General features: G+C 40.9%; 1 protein-coding gene and 1 long non-coding RNA gene across 2 annotated transcripts; both read right to left on the bottom strand.

Moving 5' to 3' along the window:
• Positions 1 to 787: 787 nt before the first annotated feature.
• LOC131415000 (uncharacterized) lies at positions 788 to 5,982 on the bottom strand (the record flags this gene model as incomplete). Its single annotated transcript, XM_058556419.1, is given in 2 exon segments — positions 788 to 1,665; positions 2,881 to 5,982. A coding segment is annotated over 1 exon segment (2,310 nt), but the record flags the coding sequence as incomplete, so codon positions are not given.
• Positions 5,983 to 19,867: 13,885 nt separating this feature from the next.
• Positions 19,868 to 23,378, bottom strand: LOC131415001 (uncharacterized). The gene is made up of 3 exons (XR_009222287.1): positions 23,294 to 23,378; positions 22,633 to 22,705; positions 19,868 to 19,999 (listed from the first exon to the last, which is right to left on the bottom strand). It is a non-coding gene; the product is annotated as an uncharacterized LOC131415001 (long non-coding RNA).
• Positions 23,379 to 23,872: the final 494 nt, after the last annotated feature.

Raw genomic sequence — 23,872 nt, 5'->3', positions numbered from 1 at the left:
CTGTTCTAAAGTCCTGAGGTCTTCATCTATAGCATTGCTCAAGGCAGTTAATCCCCTTTCTCCTGTGACTAAGGCCGTAGTGCCAGTCCCTACGCCCGCGGCAACTCCCAGTCCCAGGAGTACAGCCAGGGTGAGGGATACTGGTTCTCTTTTCCATAATCCGGATCTCTGGTCAAATTCATCCTCGAAACTATTGGCAGTATGATAATAAATTCTAGGCACCAACTGCACAAGCACGCAAAAATCTTGTGACGAATTGAATACGCTAGTTGAGATGCAGGGGGTTAGGCCCGTGGTGCAGGCCCACCACCTATTGGGTCCTGGTACCAAAAAATGACCAGGAGTAGTCGGAAGGCTGACTTCAATCTTATTACATAGAGCCTGGTAGCCTGGGGGAATTTTTCCTAAGCATAGTCCTGAACCGGTCCCCGACACATCCGTTAGGGTTAGCCGCCCTTCTTTGCCCCAAAGACAAGTCGTGTGGTCTGGGGTGTTATTATAGACCCCCATGGTGGCAATTCCTTCATAATAAACAGTCTGTGCCATTACTGCGGGAGGTGGCGTAGATGGTGGTCGCAGAGCAGATCTGGTGACCATATCTACGGCCCCATTTAGGGTTATGGATTTTACCTGGGGGGGTTTGGGGCTATTTAACCCTATCGGTCTGCTGGCGGGGGATTTTTGGGGCAGAGGGGACCTCTGATCGGCTAGGATCCCGTTTGGCCCTATTGGTCTGCTGGCGGGGGGTTCTATTTTTAATCTAATAGAGAAGGTCAGGCCATCATCGTACCGTTCTTTGTACAATCTTATTCCCCATGAATGACCATTCCCGATCCAGGTTTTAATTGTTTTTCCCTTCCCTGTGAACTGAATGGTTAAGGGGTGGCACCAGGTATTGCATTCTGAGCCCCGACTCATCTGGTGGCTATAATTTGCTCTAACCCTGATTAAATCCCAAGAAGAGGAGGGTTCCCAATAAGTAGTCCCACTGGTTTCACATCCCCAGTTTTTACAGTAGAAGTCTTCTTTGCCCCCGCACCAGGAGTCAATTGAACGAGGTCTGTGGTGACCGGGGCACACGTAAAAGGGGTATGCCTTTAGTTTACCCTTGCGATGGGGGGAGTGGCATCCTCCGGCTTGTTTTGCCCCCCTTCGTCGACCCATGAAATCCCAGTCGGGGGTTCCTATAGCCAGTTTACAAAGGTCAGGGTGTAAGTCTGGCCACCATGTCCAAGGGGAAGCAGTTTTTTGGATTGACCAGGTTATATCTCCTACCTGGGAGACGACTTGCCACGTGAGCAGTTGAGGAGCGTGGGGATTAGGATTGGACGACCTGCTCGCCGTTCCCATGACGCAAACGCAGCTTAAGAGGGTTATCAGTCTTTTCCACCTTCCAGAGATCTGCTGCATTCTGGGGTGCCTTCTTTACGTGTGTGGCGTGAACCCAAGAGGTTATACCGTCCACCTTGACTGCTGTGGGCGTAGTGAGGAGCACCACGTAGGGCCCCTTCCAACGTGGCTCTAATGACCCCGTCCGATGTCGTCTCACAAGGACAGAGTCCCCAACCTGGAATTGGTGCGGGATGAGCAGATCACCAGGCTGGTAGGCCTCTTTTAGCTGGTTCCAGATGTCGCGCCTGACGGCCTCGAGTGCTTTCAAGCGGGCTGACAAAGGTATAGAAGGTATAATGTCAGGGTCATGTATCCCTATTTGTGCCAAAGGGGGAGGGGTTCCATAGAGGATTTCAAAGGGTGTAAGTTTTAAGGGTCCCTGTGGGGTGTTCCGGACGCGGAACAGGGCAAAGGGCAGGAGGGCTGTCCAGTCACTATCGCCGGTCTCTATGGACAATTTAGTTAGGGTCTCTTTAATTGTTCTATTCATCCTTTCTACCTGGCCTGAGCTCTGGGGTCTATAAGCACAATGTAATTTCCAATTGATCCCCAGTTGACTGGCCAGTCCCTGACTTACCTGGGCAACGAATGCAGGACCGTTGTCAGATCCAATTACCTTTGGGATCCCGAATCTCGGGAGGATTTCTTCCAATATCTTCTTGGCTACTACAGAGGCAGTCTCTTTTCGGGTGGGGAAAGCCTCTACCCATCCCGAGAAGGTATCTACAAATACTAGAAGATATTTATTTCCATACCGGGCCGGTTTGATTTCAGTAAAGTCTATCTCCCAAAAGGTTCCGGGCCTATCTCCCCGGAGTCTATGTCCAGTGCGGTATTTGGTAACTGCAGCATTTGTGAGAGCGCAAGCTCTACAATCCTTATAAATTTCCTCAGCCGCCTTTCTCAAATCTGGTACCTGGTACGGGGAGGCCTCAATAATTTTAATTAGTTTCTGAGGGCTCAAGTGGGTTAGCCGGTGTAGATGTGATAGATATTCTCGCCCTTCTGCAACGGAAAGGACTTTCTCTTCTTTAGTTAGTTCCCCACCGGAGGCAGCTTTGCTGACCTTAGCTCCCTGGAGAGTCAGGACCATAGGTCCTAGTGCCGCCCGCTTGGCTTCCAAATCTGCTAAGCGGTTCCCTTGAGCTATGGGGTCGGTGCCTTTCTGATGACCTGGGCAATGGATGATTGCCACCTTTTTAGGCAAATGTATAGCCTCTAGGAGGCCCAGAATCTCTTTTTTATTTTTGATATCTTTTCCGGCCGAGGTAAGCAGCCCTCTTTGTTTATAAATAGCCCCATGAACATGGGCAGTAGCAAAGGCATACCTGCTGTCCGTGTATATATTCACAGTCTTATTTTCAGCTAACCTTAACGCCTGTGTCAGGGCGATAAGCTCAGCCTTTTGTGCAGAAGTCCCTTCCGGCAAGCTGCTTGCTCACAGAGTCTTTTTCCCGTCTACTACAGCAGCCCCAGCCATCCTCTTACCTTCTGCCATAAAGCTGCTGCCGTCGGTGTACCAATTAGGGGCCCCAGCCCATGGCTCATCCGGCAGATCGGGTCGGGTCCCCGTTTCTGATGCCAAGATGTCGCCGCATTGGTGAACAGGTATTTCATCATCTGCTTCGGGCAGTAGTGTGGCCGGGTTTAAGATGGCCGGTGGGGCGAAGGTAATTCTCTCAGTTAGGAGCAGACTTTGGTAGTGAGTCATCCGGGCGTTAGTCATCCATCGATCTGGAGGCTGTCTGATAATGCTTTCTAAGGCATGGGGGGCTACTACGGTTATCTGTTGGCCCAGAGTTAACTTATCTGCATCTTTTACCAGCTGGGCAGTGGCGGCGATTGCCCTTAAGCAGGAGGGCCATCCACTGGCTACCGGATCCAGTTTTTTTGATAGATATGCGACTGGGCGCTTCCAGGGCCCAAGGGCTTGAGTTAGGACTCCCCGGGCGATTCCCTTTCTTTCATCTACATACAAGGTGAAGGGCTTGGTCAAATCTGGTAGGGCCAATGCGGGTGCCTCTAATAATGCCTGTTTTAGAGTCTCAAAAGCCTTCTGGTGCTCTAGAGTCCAGACAAAGTTCCCACTTTCCTTAGTCAATGGGTACAGTGGAGCAGCCAGGGTAGCAAACCCAGGGATCCACAATCGGCAGAAGCCGGCTGTCCCCAGGAATTCCCTTACCTGGCGAGCGGAGGTTGGGGCCGGAATCTGGGTCACAGTCTTTTTCCGTGCGTCGGTTAACCACCTTTGGCCGTCCTTTAATGTGTAGCCTAAGTAGACTACTTTTTCCTGGCACAACTGTGCCTTTTTTTCGACGCCCGGTATCCCAACTCACCCAACTCGGCCAGGAGGCGCTTGGTCCCTTCTTCACAGTCTCCCGGGGTTTCCGCCGCCAACAGTAGATCATCTACATACTGTAAAAGAGTCACTTGAGGGTTTTTAACCCTATAATCAGTCAAGTCCCTGTGGAGGGCTTCATCAAACAGGGTAGGGGAGTTTTTAAAACCTTGAGGTAGTCTCGTCCAAGTCAGTTGTCCAACGATCCCCATATCAGGGTCGCGCCACTCGAAAGCAAAAAGTAATTGGCTTTTTGGGTGAAGCCGTAGACAGAAGAATGCATCTTTCAGGTCCAAGACAGTGTACCATTTTCGTGATGGGGGGAGGGAGCTGAGTAGGTTATATGGGTTTGGCACGGTAGGGTGTAAATCCTGCACTCTCTTATTTACTTCTCTCAAATCCTGGACCGGCCTATAATCATTAGTTCCAGGCTTTTTTACAGGCAGGAGCGGGGTGTTCCAAGGAGACTGGCAAGGAACCAGGATTCCTTGTTGGAGCAGCCTCTGGATATGGGGGCGGATTCCTTCTCTGGCCTCTTTGCTTATTGGGTATTGACGCACCCTTATCGGGAGGGCTCCGGCCTTAAGATCTATCACGACTGGGGGAATTCTCGTAGCCGTCCCTAGTCCCCCGGTTTCAGCCCATGCCGTTGGAAATTCGATCAGCCACTTATCGGTATTGAGCCGAGCTCTAGGCTTAGGCTGCTGATGGAGCCGATATTCTTCCTCTAGCTCCAAGGCCAATATCATAGTAGTAGGTGCGGACCAGGATACTGTAGGCCGAGGTTGAGCAAAATCTATTTGAGCTTTCAGTTTGGTTAAAAGGTCTCGACCTAGCAACGGGGTCGGGCATTCAGGAATCACTAGGAAGGAATGGGACACCCTTCCTTTCCCCAAGTCCACTGTCCGGGAAGTAGTCCATGAGTATTGTTTCTGCCCAGTGGCTCCAACAACCAGAGTCTTTTTAGTTTTTAATTTCCCCAAAGGTTGCTTCAGTACTGAATATTCAGCCCCAGTATCAATCAGAAAACTCATAGGGGTCCCCTCAACAGTTAGGGTTACCCTAGGCTCGGGGAGGGGGCCCGAGCCCCGTCCCCGCTATTCTTCGTCCTCTCCTAAAGACAACACCTTGGGTGTGGCCCTTTTCTTGGGGCATTCCCTTGCCCAGTGTCCTCTCTCCTTACAATAGGCACATTGGTCCTTGTCCAAGGGTTGCCGTCTGCGTGAGCCTGGTCGTGGGGCGTTGCCCAGGTTCCCTGACTGTCTGTGATCTGGCCCTGTCGCTTTTATCACTGCGGCCAGTATTTTAGTTAGTTTTTTTTCTCGTCTCCTGTCTCTCCTGTCTTCCCTCTCCTCAGCCTCCCTTCTCTCTCTCTCTCGCTTTTCCTCTTCACTCTCCCTTTTATGATACACCTTTTCAGCCTCCTTTATTACGTCCCGCAGGTCGTAGTCTTGCAGCCCCTCTAGCCTTTGTAATCTCCTCTTTATATCTGGGGCTGACTGTCCAATAAAGGCCATAATGACAGAGGCCTTCTGCCCTTCCGAGGACGGATCAAAGGGCGTGTACCTGCGGTAAGCCTCCATCAATCGTTCTAGAAAAACGGAGGGGGGTTCAGTGGGTCCTTGCTGAATCTCTCTTACCTTAGCCAAATTGGTGGGCCGCCTTGCGGCTCCCCGGAGACCCGCCACTAGAGCCCGGCGGTAAGCGGACAGCGACCCCCTACCTTCAGCCGTGTTATAGTCCCAATTGGGTCGGTTGTGCGGAAACCCTTCTTCCGCCTCAGCTATCGTTGCCGGCTGCCCGTTGGTGCCTCGGATATTCTTTCTTGCTTCCTGTGTGATTCTTTCTCTCTCCTCCGTGGTGAAGAGTGCCTGTAAGAGCTGTTGACAGTCATCCCAAGTGGGCTGATGGGAAAACATTAGGGACTCTATCAGGGCGGTTAATCCGGCGGGGTTTTCTGAAAAGGGGGGATGGTTATTTTTCCAGTTATACAGGTCTGAGGAAGAGAAAGGCCAGTACTGGAGGGGTGACAGCTGGTTGGGCCCCGCAGGAGCTCCATACTCTCTTAGCGGGAGCGCCACCGTGGTATCAGGCCCGTCCGGAGTGGCTCCGCGGCGGCTTCGGGTTCCAGCGGAGGGACCCGAGCCAGTCGCCCTCCGTCCTGATTGCGATCCTGGAGCGGGGGAGGGGTAAGGGGGAGGCGAGAAAGGGGGCCATTCGGGAGGAGGCTCAATCTCAGGGTAGACCCCGGGGGGGGGGGGGCGAAGGGGTCTCCGACTCCGCTGTTCGAGTTGATTTCGATTTTTGCCGTGTCTCCGCATCCTGCAGCGCCAGGACTCGGGGGCTTAGTTTTTCTGCTTTTACCCATGGCTTAACCCACGGGAGTGGGTTCTGCACCAGATCCTGCCACACTGTAATATATGGTCGTTGGTCAGGATGGGACCCCGGTCTCTCCTGGAAAACAATAGCCCTCACCGCGAGGATAACAGTTAGATTAAACGTCCCCTCAGGGGGCCAACCCACATTGAGGGAGGGCCACTCAGAGGTGCAAAAAGTCTGCCAACGCCCTTTTTTTATTTCTACCGACAATTCGTGCGCTCTCGCTCTCACTTCAGTCCAGTGGTCTAAGGTCAAAGAGAGGGGGGTCGTCATAGTCTGTCCCATCCCGTCAAATGAGGTCCACGTAACGAACAAAAACAGAACAATGAACATCAAAAACACAGCAAGACAAAAACAACTTTGCCCGGTTGGTGTCTGTACAAGCCAACCGAAGGTGGTTTCAGACGGGAGGGGTTTTCGTGTCCTCCCTGGGAAAAAGAGTGCCGTTTCTTTTTCTACCTGAAAGGGGGTAGTCAGGCTTTCCTGACTCCCCTTGTCCCTTGGGGCGTCCCCCAGGGTTGCAGCCTGCAGTTCCCAGCACGTCTGCCACTGCAGCCGCTGGGCCCTCTCGGCCCGAAGCGGCGGCTGCCCAGATACCGAGACCAAAGCAATGCTTCGCGGCGCCGCACACACTCGCACACCCAGTCACTCAGGCTTACCTCCAAGGGGTCTTCGGAGTCTGGGGTGACCGCGCAGATCCCGGACGAGCCCCCAAAATGTAGGATTCCAAAAAGGAAATCCAACTCCAGTCTCGGGAAGGCGCGGACCCACAGACACAGGAGACCGAGCTTGATGCAAATGCACGAGGTTTTATTAAGCGGAGCTCCGGGTCGACACGTATCTCTCGCAGGAGACAGAGGGGTCGACCCCGAACCTTAAGGGGCAAGCTCTTTTATAGGATTCGGAAGCATAAAGAGGGAAAAGGTTGGCGCGGTCTTACATGATTGGCTAATTTAAAACATTTAAACAGTTACATTTTATGGCGCGAATTGCTATGGCGCGAAGCAATTATCAGGTTACACACACGCGTCCCCATCTGGACCCCCTCCACCCCGACCCTCCCAAACTTATCCCTCTGGAGCACTCTCTTGTTCTCAATTTTCCCCGAACAGTTTAGGGCGAGTCTTCTATGAATAGAGTCAGTCAGGATCGATAAACGTTCCCCCTTATACCAGGAATCCTTAGGGTGTGGAGGTGCCTGTCTCTAAGGTATTAACTTTTAAATTTTTAATATAATTTACTTCCTTCACCTCCTTCTTTTAATATATCCGGGATCTGCAGTGATATTCTTTCATTCATTACTGTAATTGGAAATTTTTTTCTTTCTTTCTTGATCAGTCTTTTTAGCAACTTTTAGCTAACTTTTTCTAAGTTGCTAACTTTTTAGCAATTTTATTAATCTTTTCAAATAACTGAAAGGTTATATTAATTTTCTCTATTATTTGTTTTCTATTTCACTGAATATAGCTCTTTATTATTTTCTTCTATCTACTTTTTTGTTTCTAATTTGCCCTTTTTTTCTATTTTCTTATGGTGGAAACAAATCACTTATTTTAAACTTTTGTACTTTTCTAATATAAGCATTAAAAGCTGTGAATTTCTATCACATTACTGTTTTAATTGAACTCTACAGATTCATAATGGGATTTTTAATATTATTTGGTTTGAAATATTTTCTAATTTCCCTTGTGGTATCTTACTTGAATAATGGGTTAATTGGTGTGTTATTTAATTTCCAAATATTTGAAGAATTTCCATATCTTTATTGATTGCTAATTTAATTCAATTTTTGTCAGAGAACATATTCTGTAAGACATCAATAATTTCAAAGTCTTAATAGACTAAATAAATAAGTCTTAATAGACTTATTTTATGGCCCAGCAAATAGCCTAACTTGGTGAACATTTTATGTATACTGATAAGAAATTACTGTTGCCTCTTCCTGGTTCTGTCAAACTACATTTTATTCTTTGTTAGAGCATGCCAGCCCACCAGTTTATAGGTGAGTGTTAGCTTGTGGCGATTCCTCTATGGTGTGTTATTTACTGCAAAGGCGTGTCCCTTCTTGGATCTCACCAAGCGACTTGCTGAGGTTACTATACCCTTACTGGTCATAAATCTAATGTCCACCTTTGCAATCCCCATTCATCTTTCAGCTCTGTAGCAGGCGATCTTTGCAATACATCTTAGAGCTGAACTCCGAGCACGAGTAGCCCAGACTTTGTTTGAGCACCTATGCTGACTCCCCACACAGACTCTCTCCTCCCATGCAATTCTTTCTTTTCAAAACCCTACCTTGCAAGTTCCTGCTTCATTAGCAGCCTGCGACTCCAATATTTGCTTTCTCTGCTCAGTGAGACTGCAGCCCTACTTGGATTCCATCTTCATGAATATCGGCAGAAAAGTGTCCCAAGGCAGAAACCTAGGGGACCATGACACTATCTTCATGTGTTTTCCTTTTTTCAGGGATCACAATCATGAGCTGAGTCATGGTTAGTGCCTGCAAATTGTTGCCTACTATACTGTGTCCAGTTTTATAAATAATTGTTTTTGATGCAAAGGTAAGTTTGGTGCCAGTTACTCTTTCAAAGCTGGAAGTAAAGACCCATCACCCCTTTGGAGTATAGTTGAGAAACCACTGAATGAATGTTTTCTGTTTCTCTCATCATAGGTTTGAACTGGTATAACAAAAAAGCTATTTGTGACCCTTGAGCAGGGAGGGAAGTAGATATGATTATGTACAGTTATGTAATCTTTATGAATGTTATTTCCCTCCTTTGTAGAGATCATAGCAATACTTCAAAGCTGTTACCAGTTTTAAATAAAATAATATGTGTAAGGTATCTGTCACATTGGAAGTATGTAGATTTTAGTATTTTCCCCTCTAATTAAGAAAAGAATTTGCGGGCCGGCCCTGTGGCTTAGCGGTTAAATGCACGAGCTCCGCTGCTGGTGGCCAGGGTTGGGATCCTGGCTCGCACTGACGCACCGCTTCTCTGGCCATGCTGAGGCCACGTCCCACGTACAGCAGCTAGAAGGATGTGCAACTATGACATACAACTATCTACTGGGGCTTTGGGGATAAAAAGGAGGAGGATTGGCAGTGGACGTGAGCTCAGAGCTGGTCTTCCTCAGCAAGAGGAGGAGGATTAGCATGGATGTCAGCTCAGGGCTGATCTTCCTCACAAAAAAAAAAAAAAAAGAATTTGCATACATATAAATTGTTACAAATATTGAAAATTTCAGTTACACAGATGTTTCTATTTTTCCTCATGTTTATTATTTTCCTTTAATTCCATCTGAAATAATTATTACTGTAGGAAGTTACATGTGGTGAGAGTGCCCAATTTCCTCATAGCTGTGAGCACGTGCCTCTGAGATTGTTCTCAAAACAAGATTATGTATAAACCAATATCTCATCTTTTCATCAATATTATACATTCATTAGTCCTCGAAGAGCAAGTCATTCTTCCTGCTACATTTTTTTCTTGTTTCACATCCATTTCAAAGTCCACCTTGTTCCACTCAGTCATCAATGCTACTCAGCAATTGGTGTCTCAGCCAAACACTCAGAAATCTTGTGTAATTCCTTAGTGTATTTTTAATACAGTAAAAAGCATAATCTATATCCATATCCTTTTTTCAAAACTTTTAAGTTTAGGTGTCTTTGTTTTTGTTGACTTCCTTTCCTTTACTCTCCTTCCCTCTAATCCTTTCAAATAAATCCTTTTACTCTTCTTCTCACTTGATAATCCTATAATCATATTATCTCTAGAGACCTTCAGTGTCTTTTGGAGTGACTTTGGACATTTGCTTCCTCTCACTCACAACAATAGAACGGATGAGGAAGGTAAACAAGTGTTTGCTTATCTTTGTATTTTATTAAGGTAGATTACAGATAATAAGACTGCATGTCTGACTGGTAGTTCGGGTGTTAGAGGAAGACAGGATCAAGCGGCACTTTACAGAAGTAGCTACAACTCCTTAACATTGGGAAAAACTCCATTACCTTTCAGGGAGAATGTTTACAGTTCAATAAAAGGCAAATTCAACAGAAAACCCAGGAAGAATGCTTGGTTAGTTTTCTTTTTCAATAAAAAGCCACATGGCTTTGTTGCAATTTTTTGGCCTGCTGGTCACCACCGATGTTCATTGTTGGGCTAACTCATAAGAAACATAAGGGTTATTGACCTTCTTTACTCACATTTGTTGAGCATTCCACATGAACCATGGTCGTTCTTTAACCTGTTAGTCAGAAGTGGTCCTAGCCTAGAGCCTCCTGTTGCATTTTAGTTTCGAAGACTGTTTTGTTTTGTTTTGTTTTGAGGACAGCCTGATAGGGAAAGATTTGAATATCATAGAAGAATAGTTGAAACTTTCTTTTTTCCTTTATATTTTTTAGTAAATAAATTTACTCAAAATGTATTAAATGAACTTAAGAAAGAAACTTTTTATCACTACGGTAAATAGAAAACAACCATCTGCCAATAAGAAGTGGTTTAGAGCTAGCCCTGATGGTCTAGTGGTTAAAGTTTGGCACTGTCACTGCTTCAGCAGCCCAGGTTCATTTCCCGGTCGCAGAACCACACCACCCGTCTGTCAGTTGCCATGCTGTGGCAGCAGCTCACATAGAAAAACTAGAAGGACTTACAGCTAGGCTATAAAACCATACACTAGGGCTTTGGGAAGGAGAAAGAAAAAGAGGAAGATTGGCTACAGATGTTAGCTCAGAGTGAATCTTTCCCTGCAAAAAAAAAAGTCATTTAAAATGAGTACAGTGAAACCACCATAATATTGTTAACTTCCCGCCGGATACAGCACTTGGAGAAGGCTCTGAGGCCAAGGCCTACCTCTCTTTTATAAGAAGGAAGATTAGCAAAAGGCAGGAGCTGTTCAATACGTCTTTGTGCTGAAGTGAGATGTTCCTCATGATGCAATCAGGACTGAAGCCAAGTTGCAAAGGGAATCATTTTCTCCCCCATGTAAGCCAAGGTAATTCAATCCGTATCTTTCATCTCTGGTCCTCAGTCATATATTCCACATTCATTTTCTTTAACTGAGCCCTTCAAAGAATCTGTAGCTTCCTGAAGGCAATCATGATTGCCCCAAAGAAGATCTATTTTTCTGTGAAAGTCACATGCACACTCATACACATACACAGAGACACGTACACACACACAAATAGTGCCCTGGGCAGAGGACAAAGTGCATCAAAAGGAAAACAGGAGACAGAAAACAGACACTAAGTGTCAAGAGAAGATATTTCACCACATAAGAACTAGAAAAATAAAAAAAATTTAAAAAGCTTCAGGCGTCACAATTCCAACAGAGTGCACAGAAAAACCTCTTTCATTGCAGTGTTGTTTATGACAGCACGCTTTTCCCTCCTAGGTGCAAAGCAGCAGCTTGGGCCTCCAGCACACTCCCAGAAACATCTCAGTTTCTGAAAACGGGCTCAGGCTCAGCTCCAGACTGCTTTATAGGCAGAAGCTTACAGTATAATTCGAAGGATTTTGGCAAAAGCCCCTTCCCCACAATAATTATTGATCATTTCTCATGCATCGATACATAGATTTTTGCAAGTCCTTTCAATCTGACAGGCCATTCTTAACCTTCATCTTCCTTAGTAAACTCCCATTTCTCTTTAAAGCCAGTCCAAATGATCCCCTTGTGACAATTCCTAGGCTTAAACTTCTTTGGCCTGTGCTCCCACATCCCTCTGTTATAGGGTTTATTGTTTCCTTTTACACTTTTTACTTGATTGCCTTCCTCACTAGTCTAGAGGTAGTATTTTGAATCAGCTCCTGATAGGTTCAAATACCAGTTTGGCTTTTTAATTACTTTTGGGACTTTAGGAATGGATTTTTTTTCTAACTTCTTTAAATTTTTATTTTAACTTTTAAAATTTTAATGGCCTGTTTTCTTAATTAAAATGAAAATATTGTCATTTGTATTTTTTCTGAAGATTAAATAAAATAATGTATGCAAAATGTCTAGTACATATTTGAGACTCCATAAATGGTGGTGATTAGTGTTATTTTTTTTAAACTTTGAGTTACTCTAGAAAAAAGCTCATTTCATATCCTTAAGAGCTATAAAATTAGTGTATTTGTATGTGTATTATAAGTTATATATCTACATATAATACCTAGCATCGACTGAAGTAAAGAATCTGGGTAAAGGTTAATTAAAGGAGTTTATTTGATAATCAAGGTGAGGAACTTGAGGCCCAGAAAACAGTCCAACAGAGTATTCTGAGGAACTGCTCCAAAGTCTCCTGATCTGAGTGCAGTTTATACACTTTTTAACAAAGCAGTGTCCGTGCGGGAAAGGGCTTACACATCTAATAGTTGTATATTTCGAAGAGAACATGAACAAGAGCTTTTTGGTTATACATCAAACGAGGCTTGGAGTGTTGGTGTTATCTGTGTGTGGAGGGAGACAAGGACCAGGGCCATTAGTGTTTCCCTCAATCTCTAAGAAATACAGCTGGGAAATGTGGAAGAGCGAGGTACCCTTTATCTTTTCCTGTTGTGGATCTGTCCAGCTGGCATCTTCAGTCATGAGGTGTGGGCTCGCAAGCTCATTCTAACACAGGCTAGGAGGCCTGCACAGCTTCTTCATAGGACAGCATGGATTTCTGTACTGACTTTAAGCCTATGTAGCTTGCCTGCCAGATTCATCTGTTAGACCAAGGAGAGGGGTCCCAGTTTTGTTCACACTAGTATTTAATTTTATTAAGAATTTCAAAGATACAAATAATCACAAGGCACAGGGAAAGTTTGAGACCTCCAACACCACTCCCTAGATTCTTTCTTCCTGCATTGAACACGCTTTGGCTCAGGTAATATGTGAGGTTTCTAAGTGAGGTGTAATCACCTCACTTACACAGGAAGAACCATTTAAGTCATGAAACATCTCAACTTTATAATTGGATAGTACATCGCTTACACGATATTTTTCATGTACACCATGCTCAAGGCATTTCATAAATGAAGGCCGTTTAGTTTAAGCAGGAGGTCTGGCATTAGCATGTTGACAGGCTTATAAAGAGAGTGAATGGATTGCAGAGCCACTGTTTGACCATTTACTTACTGCATATGTTTGATAAATTCTGTGTAATTACTATTTCTCTACCATATCCCTCTTTAGATTATATACATATATCCATTTGTATGTATCCCTTTATTGATCTAGTTTAATAGCTTACAGTATAACTTCAATTATGCATCTTTATTACAGTCAGTTTCTGGAGTTATCATTATCTATATTAGCATCAAGTCTGATCCTTTCTCTCAAAGACTTTTCTTTTTCACATTTGACCAAGAATATCTGGGGTTTATTCAGTCCAAAGGGTATCAGACCTGCTTCCAAATACTAGACATACAGAGAGAAATGCAAAGTGTCATTCATCCCCAATATTAAACTTTGGCCCCTGCCACTTGGTGTCAGTAATGACAACTCTATCCACAGGCGCCTGGAAGCTTTTCTGCTGCTGAGATGATGGCTGTCCCTCCCATATCGTTGCACAGCCCCTGTGCTACTCTGCACAGTGCCAGTGTCAGTCCTTCCCTTGGCTCTCTACTTAAACAGAGAAAATGTGTACTTCTCCTCAGGCAGAACTGTCTGAGTTGCCATAAAATTACTGGATTATTAAGAACGCAGAGATAAAAACATTCAACATTCAGCCTTTTTGACTTCCAAAATAAGTCTAATTGGAAATAAATTCCCCTCCTTTTCTCTACATCACTTCAGTTATTACAAACTAGTATTTGCTCCCTTGCACAACCAAGAAGAGCCACTCAAGTGACTGCAAACCTAGGCTCTGTGCTGAGCCAAGGTGACATTTTGTCCTCACCTTTCAGAGAGGATAAGGGAATGTCACCTATATAAATAAATGCATTCATAGATAAAATAAACCCACGTAATAGTTTCTTTCTACAATGGAACACAATACCTGGCATGCATTAGGTGTTGATTAAACTATAGAAATGTGTCAATTTATTTTATGTAACTAATTTTATACTTTTTACAGAAAATGTGTTCAGTCAATTTTAGCTATATCCAGTGTGTTATTTGCCAGAGACTATATTATCATCTTCATTTAACAGGAAACTGAATTTTAAAGGTTTATCTGAATTGCTTGGAGTGCCTAATGGAGCCAGGATTTGAATCCATTTCTTTATGAATCTAGAAGCAAATGTTTAACCAGCTTGATAACACTAACTTTGTGCTCATTAAAATGCAAATATTTCTGTGATGAATAACATAATAACTCCTATTATCTTGTTGTGAATGTGTTTCTTAGATGACTTTCCTTCCTGATGTAACAAATTGTACATTAGAAAGGCACTGTATGTAGGCTAAGGAAGGAAGAACAAGAGAGAAGGGGGAGGAACTATGTCAAAATCAGCCAATCTGACCTCCTTTATTATTCTGCTTTGCTCTAAGATATTAAGATTCGGTTAGTTTGAAAATGAGAATTTTAAGAAAATAAGTACTTTTGCAGTTTTATTGTATAACATCACATACACAAACACATACAGATACAGAAACACGTCAAACTGACATGCAAACTCAGCACAGATGAATTAAAGTAGTATACATTATTTGTTTTTAATCTCCTTTTCCTCCCTAAAATGTCTGGATTGTGTAAAATAAGAAAATCAAAATTTTTGATGGACTGGTTACTTTTTTCTGCCAAATTATTAACTCAAAGAAATTTTATGTAAAATGTTAAGGTGGAAATCTGTCATAAATCTGTATTTGATATTCTATCTATTTATCTCTCTATCTCTATTCAACTTGGAAGCCCTCCACACTTCAGAGGACATGCGTATTTAAACTTTTTAAAAATAAAATTTGGAAAATTATTCAAGGTTGTTTTTTATGATATATGTCTGCAATAACAAAATAGCAATGAGAGATAAGAATATAAGAGTAAAGCCACTTAAAATTTAAAATTAGATGTGGTGGTGTTAGCTAATACTACATATTGTAAACAATATGTAAACATATTGCAAGATATGAGTATACCACATCAGCACTTTGTACACCTTAAACCTACACAAAGTTGTATGCCAGTTCTATCTCAATAAAGCTGAAAATATAAAAAATGCAATTTAAAATGAAAAATCACTTAGGCATAATTTTTATTAGTAAAGCAGATGGATACTTAAACCATTTTAGAAATGAAAGTCACATTATTTCTGTGTTCACTGTTTTCATATACATTGTGATGTAAATGTATTTAGTACTTACAAGTAAAGAAACTTTGATGAACTTTCAAGCTTAAATTTCTGGTTTCTGATATTCTGGTAAGATGTGATTTTTATTTTTTTTGAGGAAGATTGGCCCTGAGCTAACATCTATTGCCTATCTTCCTCTTTTGTTTTTTCTTTTTTCTCCCCAAGGCCACAGTACATAGTTGTATATCCTAGTTGTAGGTCCTTCTAGTTCTTTTATGTGGGACACCACCTCAGCATGGCTTGCTGAGTGGTGAGTATGTCCATGCCCAAGATCCAAACTGGCGAACACCCAGGCCACTGAAACAGAACATGCAAACTTAACCACCAGGCCGGCCCCAGATGTGATTTTTTTAATTTCAGTTATCTAGGCACATCTTGAAAACAGGGATCCTGCCATGTTCATTTTTGAGTTTCCAGTGATTTGCAAAATACCAGACTTATAATAGCTGTTGGATAAATAAATGAGCTTTGAAGTAATAATTAAACATAAATATTAATATATTTTTTTTAAATTATTTTCTGACCAAATATTTCTTAATATTTCAATTGCATCTAGACACTTATTTAAAAATTTCATTTCTTGCTGTCACATTCAACATGTCACATGCATATGGCATTCAACCTGTCTTTGTGACAGCCTAATTCATACATTTCAGTCTCAGAATTGAATATTAGCAATGAATATGAACTTTAATATGTGTTACATGGAGATCCTGATATTTCCCTATTTCACATTATTACCAATTTATTTGTAATATAGAAATTTTCATGGCGTTTTGTTAGACCACTGATGAGATTACCATTTCCAGGCCTGAATGTTACTGAATAGGTAACTAACCTTAGTATAAAACCTCTAACCCCTGTTAATGTGACCTCTGTCTACCCTTCCTTAGTCTGCTCCTACCTTTAGGCAAGTCATATGCTTCAGTCATTGAACCCATTCTAACTAATTTTCCAGTTTAAAAAAAAAAAGCAAAACCAAACAAACAAAAAAATTAAAAATTACTACATTTGAATTCATGTCAATCTTCTCCTAAATAGTTATTTAAATAGATTATAATTTCTGTAGAATACTATAGTCAGATCTACTATCTACTGTGGACAAAAATGTATAACACTCAGAAATTAACAGCTGTCTTTGACACTTTTTTTTATATTGTCATATATCTTCACATTTATGTTTGAGGTAAAGTTAGAAATTATAGAAAGATTCGTTATTTAATCATTTGGAGACACCAGTAATGAGAAAGCAGAATTATCAAAATCTTAGTTAAATCATCATGATCCCAAACCTTATACACTCAGTCACCTGATGTAGGCAATTGGTCACTGCATGATTTTATTTTTCAAAATAAGTAATTGAACTAGGTGATTTTTCAGTATTTCTCCTTTTTGGAGAAACTTTAAGAGAATTTAAAAAAAGAGTTTGGGGGACACATAATGCAAATACGTTATTTCATTTTATAACTGTTAGAAGATACTTGAACAATGAAAAGATTTCACTTATCTAGGAATTTATAACTTAGTAATCCTCTCTACTGATCTTACTCTGCTGCTTAAAAATATTCTCTAGTTTCCCCAAAAGTTCAAGGCAAAACAATGCAACAAAAAGGCCCTTTTTCTTGATCCAACCGTGCCCTATTATTCTTTGACCTAATCTCTTTCCTTCTCTTCAAAAGCTTTCTTCATTTATATTACTCGAAAGCCATTTCCTTTCAGCTCTCATTATCCATTTATGCCTTCAGTTTTCATCTCTTCCAATTGCTCCTTTTTCCCTACCTCTCTGCTGAAATGGCTCTCTCAAAGGTCATTAATGAGTTCCTTTTTCCCAAATACAACATACACTTCAATCTCCTTTTCTTTCTCAAACTCTCTACCGTTTTGCACTAGAAACTACCTTTTTTTGTTGTTTGTCTCATTTAGTTACAAGGGAATAATAAGGTTAGATTTCTGACATTTTGTGAACAAATCCAAAAAGAGGCATTGCAATGATTCAAAAGCTCACGGAACTACAGCTTAAAGATTATACTGTTTTCAAAGTAGTTTTAAGGACCTCAACAAGAGGAAGGATTTTGCATATCTTTAATATTACATTACTAATATGACAACCACAGTCTAATGTGATACCTGCACTCTATTTTTATCTTCTCGTTGCTGTTGTACTCTTCTGCCACTGATGAGCTTTATCATATAATTTATAGTAAACAAGACCCATTATGACCTCTCTTATTCTAATTATGCCTCATGTCTTTTAAACTCAATTTCTACCCATTGATTGGATCAGACTCTCTGATTCCTAGTTTCAGTTCCTGGTGGTGATCATCTGATTGGCCAGTTCGTCTTTTCCCAGGAAGTCACTTATAGGTTGCTAATCAGTAAACCAGTTACTGTTCTTGGTCAGTTATACGTTCCCTATTTGTTAAAGAGTGAGGTGGCAGTCAAAATGGCACAAAACATGGCACTTGGGAAATACAAGTAAAGTGATCTTCACTTGTATTTCTAGGGGTTATTAGATTGTTACAGTAGTTATCATTTTTGGTATATTCCATTCCTTACCTGTCAACATTCTTGCTTTGTGTGGAAAGCTGTATTAACAATTTTACCCAGTCGTGAACTGCTAATTTACCATCCTGGAGTGGGTAAAGACTCAGTTCACTTAAGCAATGTCTCAGCAATTCCTATCACTGCCTGTGTCCTTCTGATAATTGGTTTCTTTATTTCTACTCCTAGTGATTTTATATATGTATAAATATATGTATATGATTATATATATATATCTATAGCAGAGAGAGAAAGAGTTTAAGGATTCTCTTTATTTCAGAACCATTTGGTTGCTAGGAACAGATAGACAGGTTGACCATCAGGCTAGCACAAATACAAGCAGTTTTATATTGGGTATGTGTAGAGAACTAAGAACAGAAATTTTACCAGGGCTAACTCTCAAAGAGATGTGGTGGAAGGTGGTTCTTGAGTCAATGCCATTCTCTTGGCCTCAACAGGGAATCATTGACCTACAATCAACATTGTTGATGTGATTCCTATTTTTGCCTATGTCTGTTCCTCTGCCAGCTGCCTGCCTTTTATTGCCTTTATTATTTGCTATTGCTTTTTCTTAATTTTGTCTTGCACGTGACCCATTATAGTCATCGGAATGTTACTATACCTCAGACACTATTAGCTACAACTTCCACTTACTAACTCAATCTGCCTGGGTTTCTCAATATATATTTTTAAAAGCAAGAAGACTTTCTTTGGCCAAATGTATCATACGCAAGTGCGCTCATAGACCACCAAACAGCCTCTGAATTTATTACGTTTGGATGAGATGTCTACCCTTGGTCCAAACAGCTTGGGCTAAGTAGATGACGTGGTCACATGGTAAAATAAATGACTTTTTATTTTGCCTATGCATTGATGGCTATGGATGAGACTGTGTTGATTAGTTTGGGCTGTTGCTCGGCAAGCACTGAGATTGGCACTAATCAAACCATTTCCTGCTTCTTAAACAGCTCTTCTGTATTTTTTTTTTTTTTACTTATAACATATTAACTTTTTTTTTTTTGATATCTCTGACACTTTTCTATCTGTGTCTATGAAGACAAAGAGAAGAGACACTTTCCTCACTCTATGAAAATTTTCCTCTTAATTTCCCTGTGACTATGTGCCTTAAGATTTTGTACTTGGATGTACATCTTTTGCCCTTAGATTTTTCTCAGGACATAATAATTCTTATGAATTCAGTCATAATATCTTTTACATAGTTTTTAAGTCTATAAGTTTAGCTTCAACTACCCTCTGAAATGCCAAATCCGCCTTTCCAATCACCTACTTCTTTTCTTTCCTTGAACGTCCACCATGTTTATGTATATTAGTTCAGAAACAAACTCATTATTCCTAATAGCCACTAAATTTCTTCTTCTGACATTGATATTTCCATTAATGGCATGACAGTTCACTTAGTTACCAAGTTTTATCCTTGAACTACCTTTAATACCATTTTCCTTCCTCCCCTATATTTAGTCAGGTGCTAAGGACTATGTCTTATACTCTACATTATTTCTTATATCATCTGCCCCGTATTCTCATGCTCACCACCTAGTTCATGCCTTCATTGCTACTCTTAGCTAGACTAACACATTCAGTCTCTTCTCTCTACACCACCTATTCATCATTGTCACATTAATCTTCCCATAAGAATTTCAGTTGCATCAGTCCCAATTTCAGTCAAGTCCCTGTAGCAAACAGATGGCACATTCAAATTGGGTAATTTGAAAAGAGTTTAATAAAGGATTTTAAAAAGGTGTTGGATGAGTGAAGAAAGAACACAACTGATAATATCATACCCAGGGGTTTACATCTCAGTGTTTTTCCCATCATTGTACTTGAAAGGGAGAGAAAAGGAAGTGGTTATTGGAACCCTGAAATACAAAGGGCCGTGTGGAGAGGCCACCTATCATAAAGGAGTTAGCAGCCTCAGAGGAAGAAAATTTAGGAATATAACCCACCTCACTCTCCTTCCTTCCCTTAGATGTCCTGCCATTGCTTCTGATTGGGCAAACCCAACTGGAAGCCCAAAGGCAAGGGATCTCATGAATGTAGTCCAGGTAGATGGGCCTTCCAGGGTGAAGAGCAGAGAGTGTATCTGAAGGGGCAAGTAGAGGACAGTTCAACCCTCTTAAACATTCAATAGCTTCTCATTGCTACCGAAACAAGCACAACATTTAACGCCTTTCATTGGATGACCTAAATCTTTCCCATTACCTTTATTGGCCAAATTGGGCTATAGGTATAGTCCCTGAATTTTCACATTTCCCTACAGTATATGCCTTTCTCTTTGATAAGGTACCTTCTTTCTTCCTTTAGTACATTCTTCCACCTGGAAATAATATATATGCATTGAGACTTGCTGTGCCATTTCTCATCCACATTTCTTCTTCAATGTATATATAGTGTGCATAATTTCAATTTCCATAAATAATCTAACTCTGTCTTATTTAGACACTTATTTTAACTTGTACTTTGTGGTAGGCAGAATTCTAAGATGTCCCCCAAGATCCCCCATCACATGTACCAGCCCTATTGCTTTTGACTATAATCAAGACCAGCAAATATGATGGGATATCACTCCTATTGTTATACTACCTTATATGGCAAAGGGATTTTCCACATGTAATCAGTTGACTTTGAATTAATCAAAAGGGAGATTATTTTATGTTGACCTAACCTAATAAAGTGAAGCCTTAATAGAGACTGGACCATTTCTTAGGTAGCAGATTTAAATCATGAGAAATTCTCCTACCAGACTTGCAGCCTTGGAGAAGGACATTCAAGGAATGGTGGACAGCCTTTAGCAGGTGAGAATGGCTTCCTATTGCCAACTAGCAAGAAAGTAAGAATCTCTATTTTATAGTCATAAGAAATTGAATTCTGCCAATAACCAGTGACCTTGGAATAGGACACTGACCCTCCAATGCAATTGCAACCCTAGCTGAGCAGGGTTTCTTTTAGCATCTTGCCTTTAGTCTGGTGAGACCCTGAGCAGAGGACCCAGCTAACCCATACCCAGACTCCTGACCAATGGCAGCAGTGAGATAATGAATTTTTGTTTTAAGCCACTAAGTTTGTGATAATTTGTTACACAGCAATATAAAACTAATACATACTTCAATTATGTTTGTATTTAACTCAACTTTCTAAATTATAAACTTCCTTGAAAGCTATGATTATATTCTACTTCTATAAGATTCTCCATAATTATTTATTGAATAAGTGACATAAAATATATGTAAAGCAACTGAACAATAGGGAAAAAGCCAAAACGTCTGACTATAATATGAAATATTTCAAACCTCATTTATGATGGAACCTACACATTCTCTGAAACACTGGAAGTATGCTGTATTGAAATCTCACCTAGATGAGTTGAGCTACTCAATGAAGAATGGAAATCTTTGTGTTCAAAGATTAATGTTGTTGTTGGGCTTGACTTATGCAATCAGTGCATAATAGAGGTCTTAGAGGAGGTCAGATAATGGCTTCCCAAAATGACTTCAAATTGTAGATTGTTAGAGCCTTATTGGACCTCAAATATCACCTCATCCAACTCATTAGCTTTGTAAATGACAAGCAATAATATGCTCTAAATGACCAAAACCATGCTCTTATAATGTCAGTTACAGAGTGTAGGTAAAGATTCAAGCCTTATGATTTACGATACAGAGCAACCTCTGCTACCTCCTTCTAAACTCTGAGAACGATTGGCCTAAATAGACGGAGAGAGCCACGAGTTCCTAGGTGGGTTCAAAGAAGATAATCTAGGATGAGTTACAGCAACTGTGTTTTCAAGGCAACAAAGTGTTGGCTGGATTGAAATAGAGGAATTAATGATTCTAGAGATGTACAGGAAGATCAGTGAGTTTTTTTTTTTTTAAGAATATCACTTTTGCAACTGAAAACAATTTTTTTTTTGCTAAGCAAAAAGATAGTTGGCTCAGGCTTTTAAAGGATAAAAATATTAAAAAGCAGCTTCTATTCAGAAACGTCAAATAAAGAATGGTGTTAGATTTGATAGTATCGAGTGGTCAAGATAAGCTACCTAGAAAAAGAACATTGAAACAAGCAGAGGAGATTTGGGGCGTAATAGAAGGAGTTAGCACTTCAAAAGATGAATGATCTTAAAGTTAGCACTTCCTTTCTACAAATGGAGTGAGAGAACAGAAGGCAGATGCTGTCTGATTATCTCAGATTCAGCTAAAGGAGGGTGTCATTTGTTACTCCCATTTACAGGAACTGCATAAAACAGTCATAACAGGAGCACATTCTCCTTGCCTGTGCCCTGTTAATCATCGTTACATCTTTTTCTGATCTCTCCGGAAAGAAAAGTTACAGATGTTAAGGGAATGGGGCAAACATAAAAAAGAGAACTATGCTCCAGATCGTGTTCTTTTCTGCAGATGAAGTGAACAGAAATGGAATTTTATAATTTTGTAAATAAATGTGAAGCTATATCTATCTTGATGTTAGTCACATTCTAATAAAATAAATAAAAGATGAGGTGAATATCCATTTTGACTTCATTTTCTACTTTTTCTCAGAATACTTAAAGTTTGAGAAAAATGTGAGACAACTGCTTTTGTTTCTATATTGTCTTTGGACTCTTTACTGGAGGACTATATTAAATTTGGACTCTGATTCACTGTGGTATTTTAGAAAATCACTTTTACATTAATTCAATGTGATTCAGAAAACCGGAGTTTCCGCTTGACTTGAGAGTACCTTGGAAAATCAGCTGGGAATCCAGGGTATCCAAAGCTTACCTCATGGTCACTTAAAATGAGATATGCCTTTCCTATTGAAAACACAATTAATATTTTGAACTTTTTTACATATAATTTTAAAATTTAAAATGCATTTCAAAGGTTATTTTCAGGCTTTGAAAGAAAGCTAAGCGGAGGTCTTTATCTTTCACCAATTAGGAAACTCAACGCAATCAGAGTTACTGCATATAATGACACAGCTTCCATTACTCTGCTATTAAGTCAAACTCTACTAAAGAAAACATGTGACGATCTTTACTTTTACAGCAATCTGAAAATACAATAAACCCACTTAAAATTTACCCCATTTACCACATTAAGATGAGTGGCACATCTCACTGAGATTCTCAGAGGACGTAACCTCCCTCAGACTCTCTTCAACCTGTGACTGAGATGTAGCAGACCAGGCATGATTCCTACATCCTGATGTTATCAAATAAAAAAAACTGTTGTTTAAGTTAAATATAATGAGATTCAGTTCTCCTAATATCAATGGAGAAGAAAATTGATAGAAACATTTCCTACAGAACCTGGAGTAATCCATTATATTCTACTCTCTCAATTAAGTGGAGAATATTACTCTATATAATTTCATTTCTTATGATGAAGAGCTTTTTTACCTGAGAAGTGCCTACCGAGGAAAAGAATGATTATGTCCCTTCTCAGGAACACATGAGCAGCATACGGGTGCACGGACTTCTGATTCTTACAGCCCTGATCAGAAATGTTTCAGGTTCTAAAGAAAGAACAACAACATTAATCAAGCTTGTATATAACTTTGTGGTTCATGAAGCTTTTTTACATGAAGGACTATCTTTGCTACCTCAAGTAAGCTTGTGTCCTGTGCTCTAAGGAACTCCACTCACACAGCAAATCATATCAATGGTGACAGTGGAATTGTGCAAGACAAGAGGCTCGAGGTCTGCTATTGGTTTTATTTAATGAAATAAATATTGATTTTGCAGTGAGAAAAATCTGAGGTTATTTTTACTTTAGGCACTTTTCTTAACTTAAGTGTACACACACACAAAGAATATTGTCTATTTTGTTTTTGCTATTATATCCTTCACACATATATTGCTATTTTACAAATAGTGTTGAATAAATATTTTTGAGTAAACAAATTATAAAAACAATATGTGCACATGGCTAAAAAAATCATAATTCAGAATGGCACAAAGGAAAATAGAGACCTCTCT

The sequence above is a fragment of the Diceros bicornis genome, chromosome 15, assembly GCF_020826845.1.
Source record: "Diceros bicornis minor isolate mBicDic1 chromosome 15, mDicBic1.mat.cur, whole genome shotgun sequence".
Classification (NCBI taxonomy): domain Eukaryota; kingdom Metazoa; phylum Chordata; class Mammalia; order Perissodactyla; family Rhinocerotidae; genus Diceros; species Diceros bicornis.
The sequence above is the reverse complement of the archived record's forward strand: the minus strand, read 5'-3'. Positions and strand labels throughout refer to the sequence as shown.